This window comes from Pan troglodytes, chromosome 16, assembly GCF_028858775.2.
Source record: "Pan troglodytes isolate AG18354 chromosome 16, NHGRI_mPanTro3-v2.0_pri, whole genome shotgun sequence".
NCBI lineage: Eukaryota > Metazoa > Chordata > Mammalia > Primates > Hominidae > Pan > Pan troglodytes.
The window spans coordinates 41,881,342-41,898,711 of record NC_072414.2 but is presented as its reverse complement, the minus strand read 5'-3'; the positions used below and the strand labels follow the sequence as shown (position 1 = coordinate 41,898,711).

Here is a 17,370-nt window from a genome sequence, read left to right as displayed (position 1 = left end):
ACTCTGCTGTTTCCCCTAAATTTATCTGAGGATTCCATTAGCCACATGGTTCCTTCATCCACTACCAATTCAGGGGCGGGTCAGGACCCAGGCTTTTTTTAGCCATCACTTATCAGTTTCTAAACTCCTCAAAGTCCTTTTTCCCTAGGCTGGGATGGGAAATGAAGGAAAGTAATTTCTTCCTACTCTGCTCCTTTTGTCATCATTTTAATGCCTTGACTCATTTAAAGTTTATTCTTTTGATACTTAAAGAAATCCCCCCCTTCTTTTTCCAAAAGTCCAATTAGTGAAATTCCAGATTGCTGAAATTCAGACTAAAGATGCTGCTATGAGTTTCAAAGCCCTATTTTGGTGCTCAAAAACAAAAGTTTGGTTCTATTTTTCTCCTTCTATATTTGGCTCTGCAGATCCTCCTGAAGCAAAGTATGTTTCTAGTTAAATGGAGAGGATCACTTGTGGTCCTAGTAGTAGTGGGAAAAGGAGCGATTGAGTTAATATCTCAAGATTTTATCCAACTGCATTTGGTTGACTAGATGACACAACTGTCATTACGTGGAAAGAATATGGAGAAATGTGAACTACTTGTATGCTGTTGTTGGGACTGTAAGTTGATAGAAACTCCCTAGAGGACAAACTAGCGATATATTTCAAAATTACACATACGCATAGTTTTACCCAGTGATTCTTCTAGAAATTTCCCTTAAGAAAATAAGTGAACAAATGTATGAATTTGTATAAAAAGGAATATTTATTGCTGTATTGATTTATGATACTAGAGATGAGAAATAGCTCAAATAACCAGCCATGAAGGATTTTGTTAAATGCTATGATATATACATGCAATGGAACACTCTTCAGTCATTCAGAGTGATTTTGTATTTTTTGGCATTGGAAAATGTCCATGATATTTTTGTTAAATGATAAATGAGACTACAAAATATCATGCGTAATATGATCTCTCTTTTTGCAAAAAAGTGTGTGTGCGTGTGTGCGTGTGTGTGTGTGTATATATATATATATGTGTAGGTACATATATGTATAAAACACTATACATCTACCCACCTCCTTACCTCCTTGCCTATCAAGATCTGGAGGATATAAACAGTGGTTCTCTCTGGGTGATAGAATTATGGATCATGTTTACTTCCTTCTTCATGGCTGTTTGTATTATCTGATGTTGTAATAGTGTTTGTGTAATGCTTTTACAATTAGAAAAAAGCTAAAAAAGTTATCTTTTTTAATGAGAAGAAAAAATATTCAAAAGAAAAAAAATAAAGAATTTCCAGCTAGACTCAATATTTCAGGAGCCTTGGGGCCACCTTGCTCAGCTGACTGGAAAATAATGTTATTTCTACTCAGACTTGTAGGTAACCCCATTCTTAGAGTATAAGACAGAGAGGCAACGTATGATAGAAAATTCTATGTAAGAGAAATCATTATAGTTATAGTGTGCATTTTCTTAATATTAGGACTGGGGGTAAAATGGCATCCAAAAAAGCTATTGCTCAAAGTTGCTCTCTATACTCCTAATCTCAGCTACTTATATCTAAGCCTACAGCTTTGGGATGAAATATTGAAATCATAAATTTGCACCATCTCTTTTTCTTGTGTTATGCTTTTGAGTTCAGTGGGAGTTCATTTAAAAAGAAAGTGTAACCAAAGAACAGGATCTGAACAATAGTAGCTATTGAAAAGAAATGACCAAAATGCTTATATTTAAACCTGTCAAATGTGCTTAGATTATTTCATAAACATGGATATATAATTTTTATACATATCATACATATGGCTTGTTTCAAATTTAGTGTCGTGAAACCATTTTAGACACTTTGAGTCCTGGGTTAATTTTGCTGCTGTAGCTGCCTTATTATTAAAGGCATGCCTAGAAAGCTACAATTAAACCCTGCTATGGTTTCTCAGAAAATTACTACATTGAATACATTTCACCAATTCATAAGTCTTCTGCTGAAAGGAAAACAGACTGAGAATTTAATTTTGATTGATCTGAGAGGAAAACTCATTCCGTGTTTCATTTTTGTAGCATTGATCACGTGTTTTGTTATTAGAAAAACTCATGTTCTTTAACTAAATCATAAAGTGACTCCACTGCTTCTAAGAAGTATCCCAGTGATATAACTAGGAATTGATATTTCTTCTTTAATCAACAAAATATGCATCAGTATTTTTTGAACATCTACTTGGTGGAAAATTATTTATTTGAATGTGCAGGGTTCTCAAATGCAAATGGCTTCAGGAACAGGCATATAGCATTAATCATGTGATCTGGGCTATCTATTATACATCAGGGAGTGATGGGGCCTTTGGTGAGTGGGAACATCATGTTGGCCATAAAGCCATAGAGATTCTTTAAGACACTGTGCAGGCCAAACAAAATGCATTTTGGTCCTAATTCCTAACCCCTAGTCACCCAGGAAAAATGTTTTAGTACATTAAATTTCTCTCATGAATCATAAAATTTTAGAGCACTTACTTAGGTAATCCTGTAGATCTTCTGGCACACACTGGTGCAGCAGCCCAAGTTTTCATGATCTATTTTGACTGCTTGGGGCACTAGCCAAACTGACTGGCTGGTCCCATTTCCTGAACTCTAATAATGAAACTGGTTCAGTGGTTGAACATCTTAAAGGTCTCTCAGGCAGGGTAGTAAGGAATAGAACTGGGAATTCAAATCAAAATTTCATGTACTTTCTCCCTTTCTCTACTGTTGGCAGGGTAGCGCTGTCCCTTAAAACTGTCCCTCCAGCACTGTGTCTTAGTCCAACCTAGAGGCAGTCTGTGGCTGACTCTATGTGTAAACCAGCTTGGTGCAGTAGACCAAGAACTGTGAATGTGAAGACGTAGGTTCCAGCCATGGATCTGTCGCTGGCTAATCAAGTGGCTAGAGGTCAGATAACTCAACTGTGGAAACAAACATAAGATGTCAGAGGCAGTCTGAACCCAGGTTTCCAGGTTCCAAGCTCAAAGCTCCAGCTTTCATATCAAAGTCCAGATTTTCTTCTTTTAAACAGGATGTCATGATTTCAATCCATTTCCCAACAGATCGATTTTTTTTTTTTTTTTTTTGAGATGGATTTTTGCTCTTGTTGCCCAGGCTGGAGTGCAATGGCGCCATCTTGGCTCACTGCAACCTCCGCCTCCCAGGTTCAAGTGATTCTCCTGCCTCAGTCTCCCGAGTAGCTAGGATTACAGGCATGTGCCACCAAGCCTAGCTAATTTTGTATTTTTGGTAGAGATGGGGGTTTCTCTATGTTGTTCAGGCTGGTCTTGAACTCCTGACCTCAGGTGATCTGCCCGCCTCAGCCTCCCCAAATGCTGGGATTACAGGCATGAACCACTGTGCCTGGCCACAACAGATCAATTTAACCTTTCAATATAGAGTGCCTTAAGAGGACTGACTAAACGACTCTTTTTTCCAACCATCCTCTTTTCTTCTTTATAGGTTGTATGCAAGCCAGTATGTGCCTAACTATGCTTTGCTGTGCTTGTAGTGACATGGGTCTGTGAATGCCACAGTTGCCTCAACTGTTAATGCGATTCTGCATGCCAAGAATTGTAATAAACTGCCCTTCATTACGCAGCTTGGAAAAAACAGGCACTCTTTTGTTTTAGCATTTGTTATTTGTATTATGTGGTTACGCATTGTGTGTTACGCTTCAAAAATGTATAGCTCATAGTCATTGAAGGGAGTTATGTGTAGCTTTTTCCCTTCCTAATAAATCGTTTTTGTGAGAACCAGCTGGTGTTTGAAGAGCTAAGTTCCAGGAAGAAAAAGAAATGACAGCTACAGAGCGTGGGCAAAGGTCTAGAAATATGAAAGCCCAATCTGGCCAAGAGACATTGGCCTGTACCGAGAAAGTGCAGTGACAATTTCAGCAGAGCCAGAAAAACTGTCCCTTTTCTGCCTGGAAAAGGGTTCATGTGAGATGTTAGGAAGACAGTTTAAGGAGAAAAAAATCCTGAGTAAATAGAATTTCAGCCAATACTTTCATGAACTTCACCCTTCTTTGGAATGTTTTCACTCTCTAAGGGGAAAACAGATTGAGTCATTTATACAGCGAGTGAGAACTTTACTCAAAAGGAGTACTCAGGAGATGTTTTCCCTGTGGTGCTTTCTGAAGTCGCAATTTATGAGCTCTGCAACATTGTCAGAGAAATGTTCATTTCCAAGGAACTTGTCTCCCTTGCTTTCTTTATTATTTGGCACTGTACATTTTCATGACTGTGAGGAGGATTCCCTGACATAGTTATCTGATGGGAAAGTCTGATCCTCTCACTTAAAACAATGATTTTTCATGTCTGTTCTACCTCCCTCTCCCCTTTGTAACTCCCTAAATTTCACACATAGCACTCTGACTTTATACATCTTTTTCTTTGATTCTGCAAACTGATTGTTAAATGTGTGATATCATTCTTGGAACCATGTGACCTCTGGGTTCCTAAATGCAGATGTGATTTTGGTCTTGGACAGCAGAAGGAGATATTGAGCTAGAAGTTAATGTATCTTTTTGTATCATTTTTATTTTTAAACTTAGTATGTAAACAATTGGTGTTACATTTTCAAATAATTAGACAGCTGAGGGCTAAAACAGTTGTTTTGGTAAGTGGACATTCTCTTCTTTCAGAGGAGCCTCGGCATAAAACCATTTTAATAAACATTTTCTACACAGGATGAGTAACTTCATTTCGCCAAAAGACACAATATTCACTTTCTGGTCTTCTCTCACTCTCCATGTTCTCCTGAGTGCTCATTTTGTAAACGCCAGTTATGACCCATGCTGGATAGTTCTCTGGTCGTGGTTGAAGCTTCTGTAGGTTTGTCAGCTTGCCTTATGTTACTTCAAAGCCTGCACTCAACTGTTCTTGAAGAGGAATTTCCCTTCCTTTAAAGGCATCATCTTTCCATTTTGGAGAGAACAGTAGAATGCCACTTCTAAGTGTGCTATGTCACCATACAATCTTCCTCTTAGATGACAGAGATGCATGGGATGTGAGCAGGATTGTTTTATAGCTACTGCTAATTAGATCTAGAGCATTTGGAGGGCGTTTCCATTTGGAACAACCCTCTATACTTTGGTGTCTAGTTTTTTTCCTAGAAGATTTATTCTATTTTTTAAGCTGAATACAATTTTTTCTTAAAATGTTCTATTATAATGGTTATGCCAATTCAGTAAGTACCATCATTTTTTTCTTGTTAAAATTTTTTTAAAAAATATGTTTCTCAGAGGACTATTTTAAGCTGGATCGTATTACATTGTACCTCAAATTGATGAATTTATTTTATATATAGATGTCCTGGAATTCCTAGAAGATTTCATCAATTGTCTTTAGTCTTGTGCTTTCCATTATTTAACAGCATGCATGCCAGATAGTGGTTCTTAAGCCCTTGAAGCTCAGACAATCTTAAGTACCAAATCTATCAAGATCCCCTAGTTCAAACACAGCTCAAGATGGTGATTTAGCTTTTAAGTCATTTTAAATGTTTAAGATATTGTGTTTTCATTATGTTTACTCTCCTACATCCTGGAATTTGGAAATTTGCTATGATATTCCCATCACAAAGAATTATCCAGCTTGCTTACTGAAACTGGGTCTTATGCCATATTCTCTCTGAATAGTGGTGAAATAAATTTACCTCTAGGCAAGTTTCTTGTTAGAGTTAGTAGGCATGCTCTGTATGCTTTGTTATGTTTCACTTTTCACCCTCTCCTTTAAGGAAAGCAAAACAAAATTTGTTTGGACAAAACAGAAATTTTTCCAATGGCCATGTAGTTTGTGAAAAAAAGCAGCAGCTGGAGTTGGATTCTATTGTAGAAGAAACCCTAACAGGAGATTATGCCTTAATCATAAATGGCCACAGTTTGGTGAGTTTGCCTAAGGTTTTTGTCCTTTCTTTTTCTTCACTGCAATAATCATCTCTTTTGTGCTATCATAATGAGAACTCCTTTGTCTTTTCCAGACAAATGTCGCTACTAGATACAGGGCATATGCGATGATTTCCTGTTTGCAAAGGGAAAGGAAACTTCTAATATATATCTCATACATTATTATTTGGATCACCACAGTAAAGGGGAGGTTCCAAAGAAATGCTAAATTCACAGAATATCAATCTTGTCTAAATGACTATAGACCACTTAGCAGTATTATTTAAGTGCCTTTCTAGAGGGGAGTGTTACAGCTCACTGTTACTTAATTAAAAGAATGCAACTGGGTGGATGTATTATAATTATTGCTCTTACTAATGTTTGTGATTTGTGGAGCACAACCTGACCTTCATGTAATTACTATACGAAATTATTGCCATTAAGATACCTCTAGTGGTTTTTCTAAATAGCAGCATTTTACAGCAATGCCAAACAATTTGCTTTGATTAGGAAATCTGGTTCTTGTCCTAATAGAATGAACTTGCATTGTACTTTTAATGTAGTTCAGATTCTGAATCTTGAACAAACATGAAAATACTCTTCTGAGTTTCTAATTTAAAATGCAAAAGCTCCAATTACACTCCAGTGAAATTATAATTTATATGCACAAAGAATTAATCTCACATCTTTCTCTGGCTTTGATGATCATTTTTCACTTTAGGGTTTGGACAATAAATGTATCTTCTTGTAGACAGTTTCTTAGAGGACAAAAGAAGTTGGGTATGAGGATATTGTGTTTTCTCCCTTGCGATCAGCTGTCTGTTGTTAGCTCTTAGTGCTTAGAGCATTATCCAGCTGGATTCCAGACATAATGATGTGTTGCCTTCTACACCACGGAAAGTTACAGAGCTCAGCTGCAGGCCAAACTCAGTTGAAAGTTTGTCCACATGACGCAAAATTCCTTTATGCACAGAAGAACAGTAACTGAAAATTACGACTGTCATCTGGGTCTTAAAGCTGGTGGCCCCCAAGCTGAATTCCCCAGAGACCACAATATGGAAAGGGAACCTTATGAGTTATACTTTGACTTTCTCTCAGGCTCAAAGAATCCAATGTGTGGTGGCATTAGAGTACTCAGGTGATAATTTATACCATTCTCTCTCTCTGTCTCTAAGTGCATTGAAAGAAGGAGGTAAGATAGATGCTCTTCAAGAACACCATCATATTCAAAGCCTGAAACTCATGGAACCATGAAATGCCATTTTTTATTTAAGGAGACTTGACTATGTTTTTGCTAGTATGGTCAGAAAGCTTTTTCTTTCTTTCTTTCTTTTTTAAATCATGATTCTAATTTGCTCAAATCCTGATGCTTTGCAGAATGTAATTGGGCCTTTGTTTTTTCTCAGAGTCTTAGCATAGTTTTTCACTTGCTGATAATAAAAAAGAGAGAGAGAGAGAAAGAGACCATTCTAGGCAAGACAGACAATTATCTGTTTTCTCTTTAAGAAAGAGTGGTAATATTTGAAAATGCCAACTCACAATTTCACCTAGGAATTATAGGTTTGAACATGAGAATTTTCTGTACTGAGTTATGTTTTTATATTCATTTACCCATCCAGCCATTCATCCATTGACATTTTTATTAAGCGTGCCCCGGTCACAGTGCTAAAGTCTGAGGATAAGACTGTGAATAGAACATGGTTCTCGTTTTAGGGATTGCTGTCTAGTGGGTGAGATAATCACACAGTGGTATGACAAATACTGTAAAAGAGGAATGAACACAATGCTTTGAGAGCACAGAGGGAGACAAATTTACTTCCTTGTGGGAGAATCAGGGAAGACTTCCTGGAGAGAGTGATATTTTCAAGTAGAGGTAATGGCAAGTACAAAGGCACAGAGGCAAGAAAGAGCCCATTCAATCATGAGGAACAAGCAATTTGGCATGATGGGAAAAAAGTGTAGACTTAAAAGTGGTGATAGAAGATAAAACTCAAAAGGAATGCAGGGGCCAGATTGTGATGGGCTGTGAATGTCTTGCTAAAGATTCACTCAAAGATACTGATGACTCAAAGTGTAAGTGGATTTGTTTCCTCTTAATGTGTTTATTAAAGAATTTACAGTAAAACATTTTCTAGGAAAAAAAATTGCACAGTTAATTGGAAGGGATTGTGCTATCTTTTTTAGTGATTTCTTGGTATAGCTAAAGGCTCTTATGCATTTGGATAGGAGCAAGAGTAGAAATGGTTGAGGAACCCTGTCTGTGACGCAGCTTGTGTGCCCCCCTTTTGCACAGGCCTCTCTGGGTTTCAGTCACTGTGTTCTTCAAGGGACAATCCCCAGATCATCTGCTTTTCATTTTGCCTGCACATTAACAATCACAACAAACTAAATATACAAAACAACAGTGCAAAGAAACAAAAAGCCCATCAGATAGAATAAACAAAACATCATCATTTGTAGTTCATTCTAAACTTGGTGAGCTGGTAGATAGGTTCTGTCTTTTGTTTTCATCAATTTTAATGGTTTCTAGAACTTCTCCAGCATTTAACTCTCTCTCTCCAGTGCAGCATGATATCAAGGAAGACATATAAATGGCAGTTTCGTGTATTTTTATTTTAAAATTCCTTAGTAGTATTTTAAAATTTGCTTAGGAGTTCAATACTCATTTCTTTGGTTGTTGTTGCTTGTGTGATTCTGAATCAACAATGACTTTTTGGAGTGAATGAAATGGTTTAGCAAACAAATGAAATGGTTTTAGCAAACAAAACAAGACATTTGTCTTGTTTCTCAACCCTCATTTATTGTTTCCTGTTCTTGTTTGAATTTTATTTTTAATCACACAGGCTCATGCCCTAGAAAGTGATGTCAAGAATGATCTCCTAGAACTTGCTTGCATGTGTAAGACTGTAATTTGCTGCAGGGTCACTCCACTCCAGAAAGCCCAAGTGGTAGAGCTGGTGAAGAAGTACAGAAATGCTGTTACTTTGGCCATTGGTGATGGGGCCAATGATGTCAGCATGATTAAAAGTAAGAGGATATTTGCTCAATGGGGTATGCTGCATACATGGGGTCCTCAGTTTCAGCATTTGGCAATATATAATCACTAGATTGCATTAAAATTTAATTTTGCCAGTGATTCTAAAATGAATGATACTTCTGGGTCCAATGCTACCACCATTATTAGTATTCGTAACAAAATTTCTTTGTCTTTAAATAAACCATTTGTGTGTTTTTAGGCTAGAAAAAGACGTCGTTCACCTTTTACTATTTGAGGAAGTAAGTAGCTATGGTGTAGAGGAAAGAACACCAGACCCACATTTGTAACATGTGACTTTAACCCCATCTTTGCCACTTACAAATTGTAAAAACTTCTGTAAGTCACTGAACTTTTCTGAGGCTGACTTTCTCTTTTGTAAAACTAAGATAAATATCTATCATAAGTGTTTCATGAGATAATATATGTGAAAAATTATAATTGCAATGGCTGTAAGTTTTCCGTAAATGAAAGAGGAATGACAAGTTTCCGAAAGAGATTGTGGCTTTGTTTTGGGAATGACAGTGTTCCTCTTTCCTTTGTAGGTGCTCACATTGGTATTGGCATCAGCGGCCAGGAAGGATTGCAAGCAGTCTTAGCCAGCGACTATTCATTTGCACAGTTTAGATATCTCCAAAGGCTTCTCCTTGTTCATGGAAGGTGGTCTTATTTCCGAATGTGCAAATTCTTATGCTATTTCTTCTATAAGAATTTTGCATTTACACTTGTGCATTTCTGGTTTGGTTTCTTCTGTGGTTTCTCAGCCCAGGTTGGTAAAAGCATGTTTTTTTTGTTTTTGTTTTTTTTGTTTTTTTTTTTTTTGTATGATATTACAAATGACTCTTCTTCATAGCTCTTTACTAATAAATTCAGAGCATTTTTTAATGGCTGATTCAAGTAACAGTATTACAATTATGTAATTGATAGTTGACTTGAGCTTTGCACCCAAGAAGAATATGTATCTAGCTGGAATTTTATTTATTTATTTTCTTATTTAGATAGTCAACCAGTGAGTACTCCTTCCATGCATACTTTAGTTTTTGTTGAAATGTTTTTGGTATGATGACAGGTAAGCTTGTGGTAGAGTTTTAATTTAGAACAGAAGTCTGCAAATCACTAATAAGAAATGTTGAGGTATCTTTACTGGGAAGATGGTGTCTTATCCAACACACTAAATGTATCTGGACTGATTGGTACTCTGACATCAAAGCTGTTTAGACAGCAATTCATCAGCTAAAAGTTGATCTATAGATAATGCTGGTAGGAAGAAAGAAAATTAGCAAATGTATAAATTAGGATTCTATTTTTATATCGCTTCTTATACATTAAAGGATAGTTATTTAACCACACATCTTCAATATCAGAAAAGTTTTGACCCAATGAATCAACTGTAAAATGTAATGTCTATATCATTTAAATATACTTATAAATTTAAAAAATTTGTTGCCAAAAACTTAAATGTAGATATGGCATTGACATTTTGAACAACAATACAAGAAAAAGATTGTCCTTGAAAATGAAATGGTAACCATAACACTCAGAGATTTATTCAATTGTTCTTCCCTTCTTTGGGTTTAATCAATGACACTGGATCCAACAGTATGCATGAAGGTGATTTTTAAAAAATCATTTTATTCAAAAAGACTGAGGATAAATGAAATCTTGACATCTTCTTCTTACATGTGCTAAGGGAGATTAGTGAATTCCTTTTTACAATGAAAATACATTTTCAACATTTTTTCCTTCTTCTGGGAAATTAAGATTTCTTAAAGTGAGGCATACCTGTTCCCATTCCTAATTTTCTCTTTTTAGGATAACATGCCCTAAACTAAGAGTAGATTATGTTGATATTTTTGCCTTTTTTTTGTTAATCTCTTGACAGTTGAAGTAAAGCAGAGTCTTGATTTTAGCTACTCAGAAGTAGAAGTTATCTTAGTGCTACTTCAGAGTAGGCGTGGGGCTGGGGTTATTTGCATGCTCATAATTCCTCCTTTGTCCAACAAAGACAAGCATTGGAATGTGGCCTGGGGCTTCCTAGTCTGCTGATTTTCCTTCCACATAAGAACAAAGCAAGACCATCTGCTAACGGGTGTTTCTAAGAGATCTAATTTTCATATTCCAAAGGCTTAAGGCTGAAGAATCTCAAGACTATGAAGGGACAAACCCCATTTAAAAACTCTTAGAACACAGAAGAGTAGTCAATGATTTGTATTTGCAGACACACAAAGCTTGAATAGGCAACTGTTCCACTAAGTTGTCTGTTAAAACTGTGAAGTTGAAACTAATGTTCAGTGACTTCTAACCTCTACATTTAGGTCATTTTCTGGGTTCTGATAAAATCGGTCAGAGCCAGATATTAAGCAACTAGAATTTTTATTCTTTCACTGGTATTTGCATTTTAAAAGAGAACAACAAGGGAGAACAATAATTGCCCCAAAGACATGAGCAGCTTGATGGTTGAACCCAGCTGTAAGGCACACCACCTGTCTGTGATTAGGTTTCTGAAATGTTTGATTTAACTAACATGTTTCTTTTCTGTGTCCCTTCCTTTCCCTTTTGTTTTTTTACACTGAAAGCTCTAGCTAATTGCACAATCTTCATTTTGAATCCATTGTTAGTCCCAGTTGACCATCTGTGTTCTTTCTTAAGCCAGTGAATTGGGTTGGACCAGTGGTTCTCAAGCTTTAGCGTGCATGGGAATCACCTGGAGGGCTGGTTAAAGCACTGCCCACTGGGCTCTAGCCCCTAGAACTGTACTTTGAGAACCACTGGGCTAGAAAACCTAGACCAAGTTCTGCTTCCTTGAACCCAGACCAGAGTAAAGTCCAATCTGCTGACTTTTTGTTTTGTCAACAACATTAGACCGTATTCATCTTTTCTAAAGCAGAAGGGCCAGTTAAGCCAACAGCTGATCTCCCCCAGTTGAATTTTTCCAGAGGATTTAAAATCCTTTCAGCCCTCTTATCAGACCACTGTCCCTGAAGCATATTTTACCTGCGCTAAGACAGGGCCAGGTGGAAAAGGGATGTCTGTTCATGGTACAGGATTTTTTTCCCCAGTTTAGCCAGTCTATTATATCTTACCTAGCTTAACCATTAGCTCCTTGAGGAAAAGAAGTACATCTAACTCATCGATACATCTGTAATAAAATCTTGAATGTTACCTGCCATATAGAAGGCCTTCTAGTCATTTCATGTTGGTGGGTGTTTCTATAGTCCTTTCCCATGCTTGAGGCAGGTGCAGCAAAGAGAGCCATTCCGACGTGCCTACAGTCACTCACACAGTTGCCACTTACTCTACCCACCCCAGGGGCCATCCCTGCAGGCTCTGGATCTGGTCTGTTTAAACGTGTGCAGCCTGATCACCACTGTGGCAAAGGGGCTCAGGGTCTTAAGATCTAAATGCGGTTATGGAACTGATTTCAGAATATGGAATGCTGTTTTTCTCAGTTGTGTTAATATTAATATGATACAATAGTTAATTGGGCTACAGGTGATACATTTCTTAGTTATTTATACATCCTTTCATTCTAGGAAAGATATAGAGTGGATTTTCCAGGTGTTTTGGCTGGTTCTTGTCTGATTTAAATAGGGCAGGATACCTTTTTTTACGCAGAGGAGCAATCACCATATAAAAATAATTGGGCCTCTGAATAGGAGTCCTGGACCGCTCTCTACTTTGCCCCAATTTGTATGATGACCTTATCAAATTGGGACCAAAGCTTATACTGGAAAGGGTACTTTGGTCCCACTATTTAAGGATTTCACTCATTTAATAAATATTCACTAAGCCTTTGCTCTGTGTCAGGCCGTGGTGCCTCCTGGACCTTATGTCCTGGGTATGTTAAGAAGTGTGCTCTTGATGGGCATGGCAAAGTGTGATCTGACAAATTTTATTAGCTGTTCATGTTGTGGAAGGTTTAAGGTTTTATTTCCAGACTTGTCAGAGAAGCAGATAGGCTTTCCAGGAGAGTGACAAGTAGTAATTGCTTATCACCTGTTGGAGAGGAGAGGACAGCCAGTCAGTGACAGTACCCATGTAGTGGCTTCAATGCTGTGGGGTCAGCTTCTTTGTAGAATCATGATATTGTTGACACTAACAAGTAGGGATACAAACAAGTTATAATTATACCTAACATTTAAATAGTACTTACTATGTTTCAGGCATTGTCTAAATGTTTTACTTTTATTAGCTCAGTAGTTACAATAACCATATGAAGTAGGTTTTACAATCATGGTCTATATTAGCTTAATTATGGTAAAAAACACATAAAATTTACCAACTTAACTACTTTTAAGTGTAGAGTTCGGTGGTGCTAACTATGTACACATTGTTGTGTAACAGATCTCTAAAACTTTTTCTTTCTGCAAAACTGAAACTTTATATCCACTAAATAACAACTCTGCATTTCCCCTAGTGCCTGGCAACCACCATTCTACTTTCTTTTTCTATGAGTTTTCCTACTTTAGATACCTCATATAAATGGAATCATATAGTATTTGTCTTTTTGTGACATGCTTATTTCACTTAGCATAGTGTCCTCAAGATTCATCCATGTTGTAGCATGTGGCAGTATTTTTCCTCTTTTTAAGGCTGAATTGTGTTACATTGTATGTATATACTACATTTTGTTTATCCATGTATCCATCTATGGACATTTGGATTGTTTCCACCTCTTAGTCTATATCAGCTCTTTGTTCGATATTTTCTAAATAATAATATTTGGGAGTTCTACTGTCCAGTAAATTCTATTTCTTCCCACTCTCACCTCCCCATCTTCTCTCTTCAGGCTTAAAAATTTACAGTTCACATTAGTCTGTGAATTGTAGGCTCTGACAAGTCCAAATGTAAAGAAACACTACTATATTTGACTCCAAGATGCATATACATGTATTCTCACATCTGACATCTCTAAAACTTGGATATGTCTTTACAATCAAAAGTATATTACAATATCCTTTGATCTGGATTGAAGTCAGGTTTTCCAGAGAGCATTTGTGTGACTTCATCCAGTTCCCTGTGGGCACTGCTGCCAACCTAAGATCTTTCTCTTTCCAAAGATTTTTTGAATTCAGATTGCAGATTCTAGTGAATACCAGCTTGTAGTCCATGTTTTCAAGAGAGATTTTGTCTCTCCCTTTAGTTAGTGCAAAGTTGACATAGGCTAGTTTCCTTGCAGTCCCTTTCTGCATGAAGATTTCTCTTATACACTGAGGATGTAGCTCTTTGTTGCCCTAGCTTTATGGGAATGTTAGATTCCCCATTTGGTTGAATTTTGGCATTGATAATGGTATTTCTTACAATCAATTGTGCTTTAGAGTCAATGAGATTTGGTATTATTACCCAAACTCATTTTGCATGGAACGCTGCTTTTTCTAAGCAACACATATAATGTCCTGTAGAACAGGTGCCATATGGAGCTCACTTTGGGACATTCTGGAATGGATGCTTCTATAGCAACAATTTCAAAACTTGACATTGCCTCACTATTTATCCCAGTTCCAGTGTTTTGAAAACAATAAGATGTACAAAGAGCAAAATGATAACAAGAATATTGTCCCCATAGGAACAGGCTCTTTATGTTTCTCCCTTTACAAAAACTTCCATTTTAATAATTAACTCTAGTCCAAGGGACAAAATACCCATTTTATATATCAAAATAAGGGTTTACGTTTAAACTTCTGCAAAGTCTTTTCCATTATTCTCAAAGTTTTTTTCATCTTATAAAAATATTTATATGTGAATATATCTCAACTTTTATACTACTACAATCATATTCTTTTATAGCTTTCTTATTAAAAACACAACTTGTCACACTTTAAGAAAGTTCTCTTGATTTACATTCTTCAAACATGTTATTTTTCTTAATGACATTCTGAAACCCAGATTATAAATTATTTAACTATTCTGAGTCTATAGACTTAAGATTTTTTTTTTTTTTTTTTTAGGTGAGTCTTGCTCTCTTGCCAAGCTGGAGTGCGGTGGTGTGATCTCGGCTCACTGCAAGCTCCACCTCCCAGGTTCACATGATTCTCCTGCCTCAGCCTCCCGAGTACCTGGGACTACAGGCACGTGCCATCATGCCCAACTAATTTTTGTGTTTTTTTAGTAGAGACAGGGTTTCACCATGTTAGCCAGGATGGTCTCAATCTCCTGACCTCGTGATCCCCCTGTCTCGACCCCTCAAAATGCTGGGATTACAGGCATGAGCCACTGTGCCTGGCCCAAGATGTTGTTTTTAATTTAATAATTTCTGTCTTCCTCATCTGTGAGTCACATGACATTGTCAACTTGCTAATAGAAAGACTTGCTTGCTATCTTGGGAAGAGAAAACAAAATAATGAAAAGGACAAACTCTTGCCCACCTAGAACTGGTTTTTCTCATTGGGAAATAAATAAGTGCATAAATCAGTCTAATAAAAACATTGTATTTAGTTGGGTGCAGTGGCTCGCACCTGCAATCCTAGCACTTTGGGAGGCCAAGGTGGGCAGATCGCTTGAGGTCAGGAGTTTGAGACCAACCTGGCCAACATAGTAAAACTTTGTCTCTACTAAAAATACAAAAAATAGCTGGACGTGGTGGAGCGTGCCTGTAATCCCAGCTACTTAGGAGGCTGAGGTAGGAGAATCGCTTGAACCTGGGAGGTGGAGGTTGCAGTGAGCTGAGATCACACCACTGCATTCCAGCCTGGGTGATGGAGCGAGACTCCATCTCAAAGCAAACAAACAACAAACAAACAAACTTGTATTTAAAGGTAATTTGAAAGCATGGGGAAAGGAGAAATGTGTGAGGATCTAGGATGACTTAGGAGGATCTGGGATGACTTAGGCACAATTAGTCTGCAAGCAAGTGTATGAATATTTTAAAAATTAAGTGGAGATCTGAAGGCCTGAAATTCTAGCTCCCTTCAGGGATTTGGGGCTTGATTTGCAGAAGGGTGTGAGACTGTGGAGTAAAAGGAGGACATCCCTCCCCTCATACACTTTCCAACTGACCTGTAATTAGCTAAAATCTTGTAATTTCTAAAATTCTGTTTAACACCAACTCATTGAGAAATACCTTTCAAAAACTTCATGGCATTGAATGGGGAGCTTAGCAGTATTGTCTATAGCAAGAAGCCTGTTCTAGAGCAGGTGTTCTACCACTGTAAAGCTGGAAACTCTGGTGTTCCCCAGCCACACCCCACATGGGAGTGGCCTGGCATGTTCGCGGTATTGAAGACTGGCTGTGAAGGTGGCTCGGATTTGGAATTGGGATTGGCAGGGATCATTGTCTCTTTTCCATTCCCTGTTTTTCACTGGAAGGGCCTGATTAGCAACAGGTTTAACTGAAAAATGTTTTGGCTTTTTTTTAGTCCTGTTTTTCTAAGGACAATATGCTGTAAATGAGGCAAGTGAAAAGAAAACAACCTATTTGTAAGAACTACAGAGAATGAGAATTTTTGAATGGGGGACAATTTCACTGTCATACTCTCTCACCTCCCCGTTAAGATCACCCAACATGTGGCTTTGGCCTCCAACACCATGTGTTGGATGATGAGACTTTCTTAGCCCCTAAAGCCCCTTAGATAGCCACTTACTTCCAGTCTTTTAAAGAAAGTCAGCTATCTGAGGTCTTCCCACTCCCTGCCACCCCTCTCCTAAACTGCTTTAACAGGATTGAAAGCTCCATAGTGAAATGGAGCCAGTAGTAATAACTCCAAGGCCTGGCAGATTTGGTAATAGCCAGCATCTCTTTAGAGGCCATTCCTGGGTAGGCCTAATCTTCCATCACTTTCTCTGTCCAGTCCCGACAGCAGTGAGACTCTCACACATATTGTCCAATGCAGAACCTGTGGTCTGAATGCTTGTTCATTTACCAACAATAAACTGGGTGCCAATTTAGGGCCAGGTGCTCTGATGGCCCCCCAGGAACAACAGAGTGAATCAAAGGGATGCTGTTCCTACCCTCAAGGAACCTACAGTCTGGGAAAGATTTTATTTTCATAAATGCATAACAAATGTTGAATAATCCCATAATCTCCTTTCTTTTATTTCTCTACCAAAAATTTCTTTGGAATAAATTTACTATGGATAAGCCATGTCTTGGGGCCAACCCTGTCAAATCACAGCATGATTCATAAGCGCCTAAATATTCTTCCGTGTACCTCTCAACAGATTGTTTGGAAGTAATCCTTTCTTCAGCTGAAAACATCTGAACAAATGTAAACAGATTGTGTTTTTTAAGACACAATGTTGACTTTCTAAAACACCAGCTTAATTATTTAATGAAGTGACATGTGCTATTTCTTTACTACATCAGTCTGCCTTTGGGGCCTGGTGGATTTTATCCAGGCAATTATTCTCTGATGAGAGCTCCAGCAGATTCCAGCCAATGCCCCATCCTGGTAGGTGGGCTGGGGCACATGTGTAGGCAAATCCAGCTGTGGTGTGCAAGGCTTCAAGAAGGCCGAT

General features: G+C 37.7%; 1 protein-coding gene across 16 annotated transcripts in view; it reads left to right on the top strand.

The window, feature by feature from the left end:
- ATP8B4 (ATPase phospholipid transporting 8B4 (putative)) overlaps window positions 1-17,370 on the top strand; it is a 333,420-nt gene that overhangs the window by 275,931 nt on the left and 40,119 nt on the right. For all 16 annotated transcript variants that reach the window (XR_010151382.1, XM_063794140.1, XM_063794142.1 and 13 more), the window contains 3 exons: window positions 5,735-5,882; window positions 8,726-8,909; window positions 9,462-9,685. Coding sequence is in view for 15 of the 16 variants with exons in the window: in XM_063794140.1 (XP_063650210.1) it covers window positions 5,735-5,882; window positions 8,726-8,909; window positions 9,462-9,685 (556 nt within the window). In the remaining variant the exon portion in view is untranslated. The remainder of the gene's footprint in view (window positions 1-5,734; window positions 5,883-8,725; window positions 8,910-9,461; window positions 9,686-17,370) is intronic.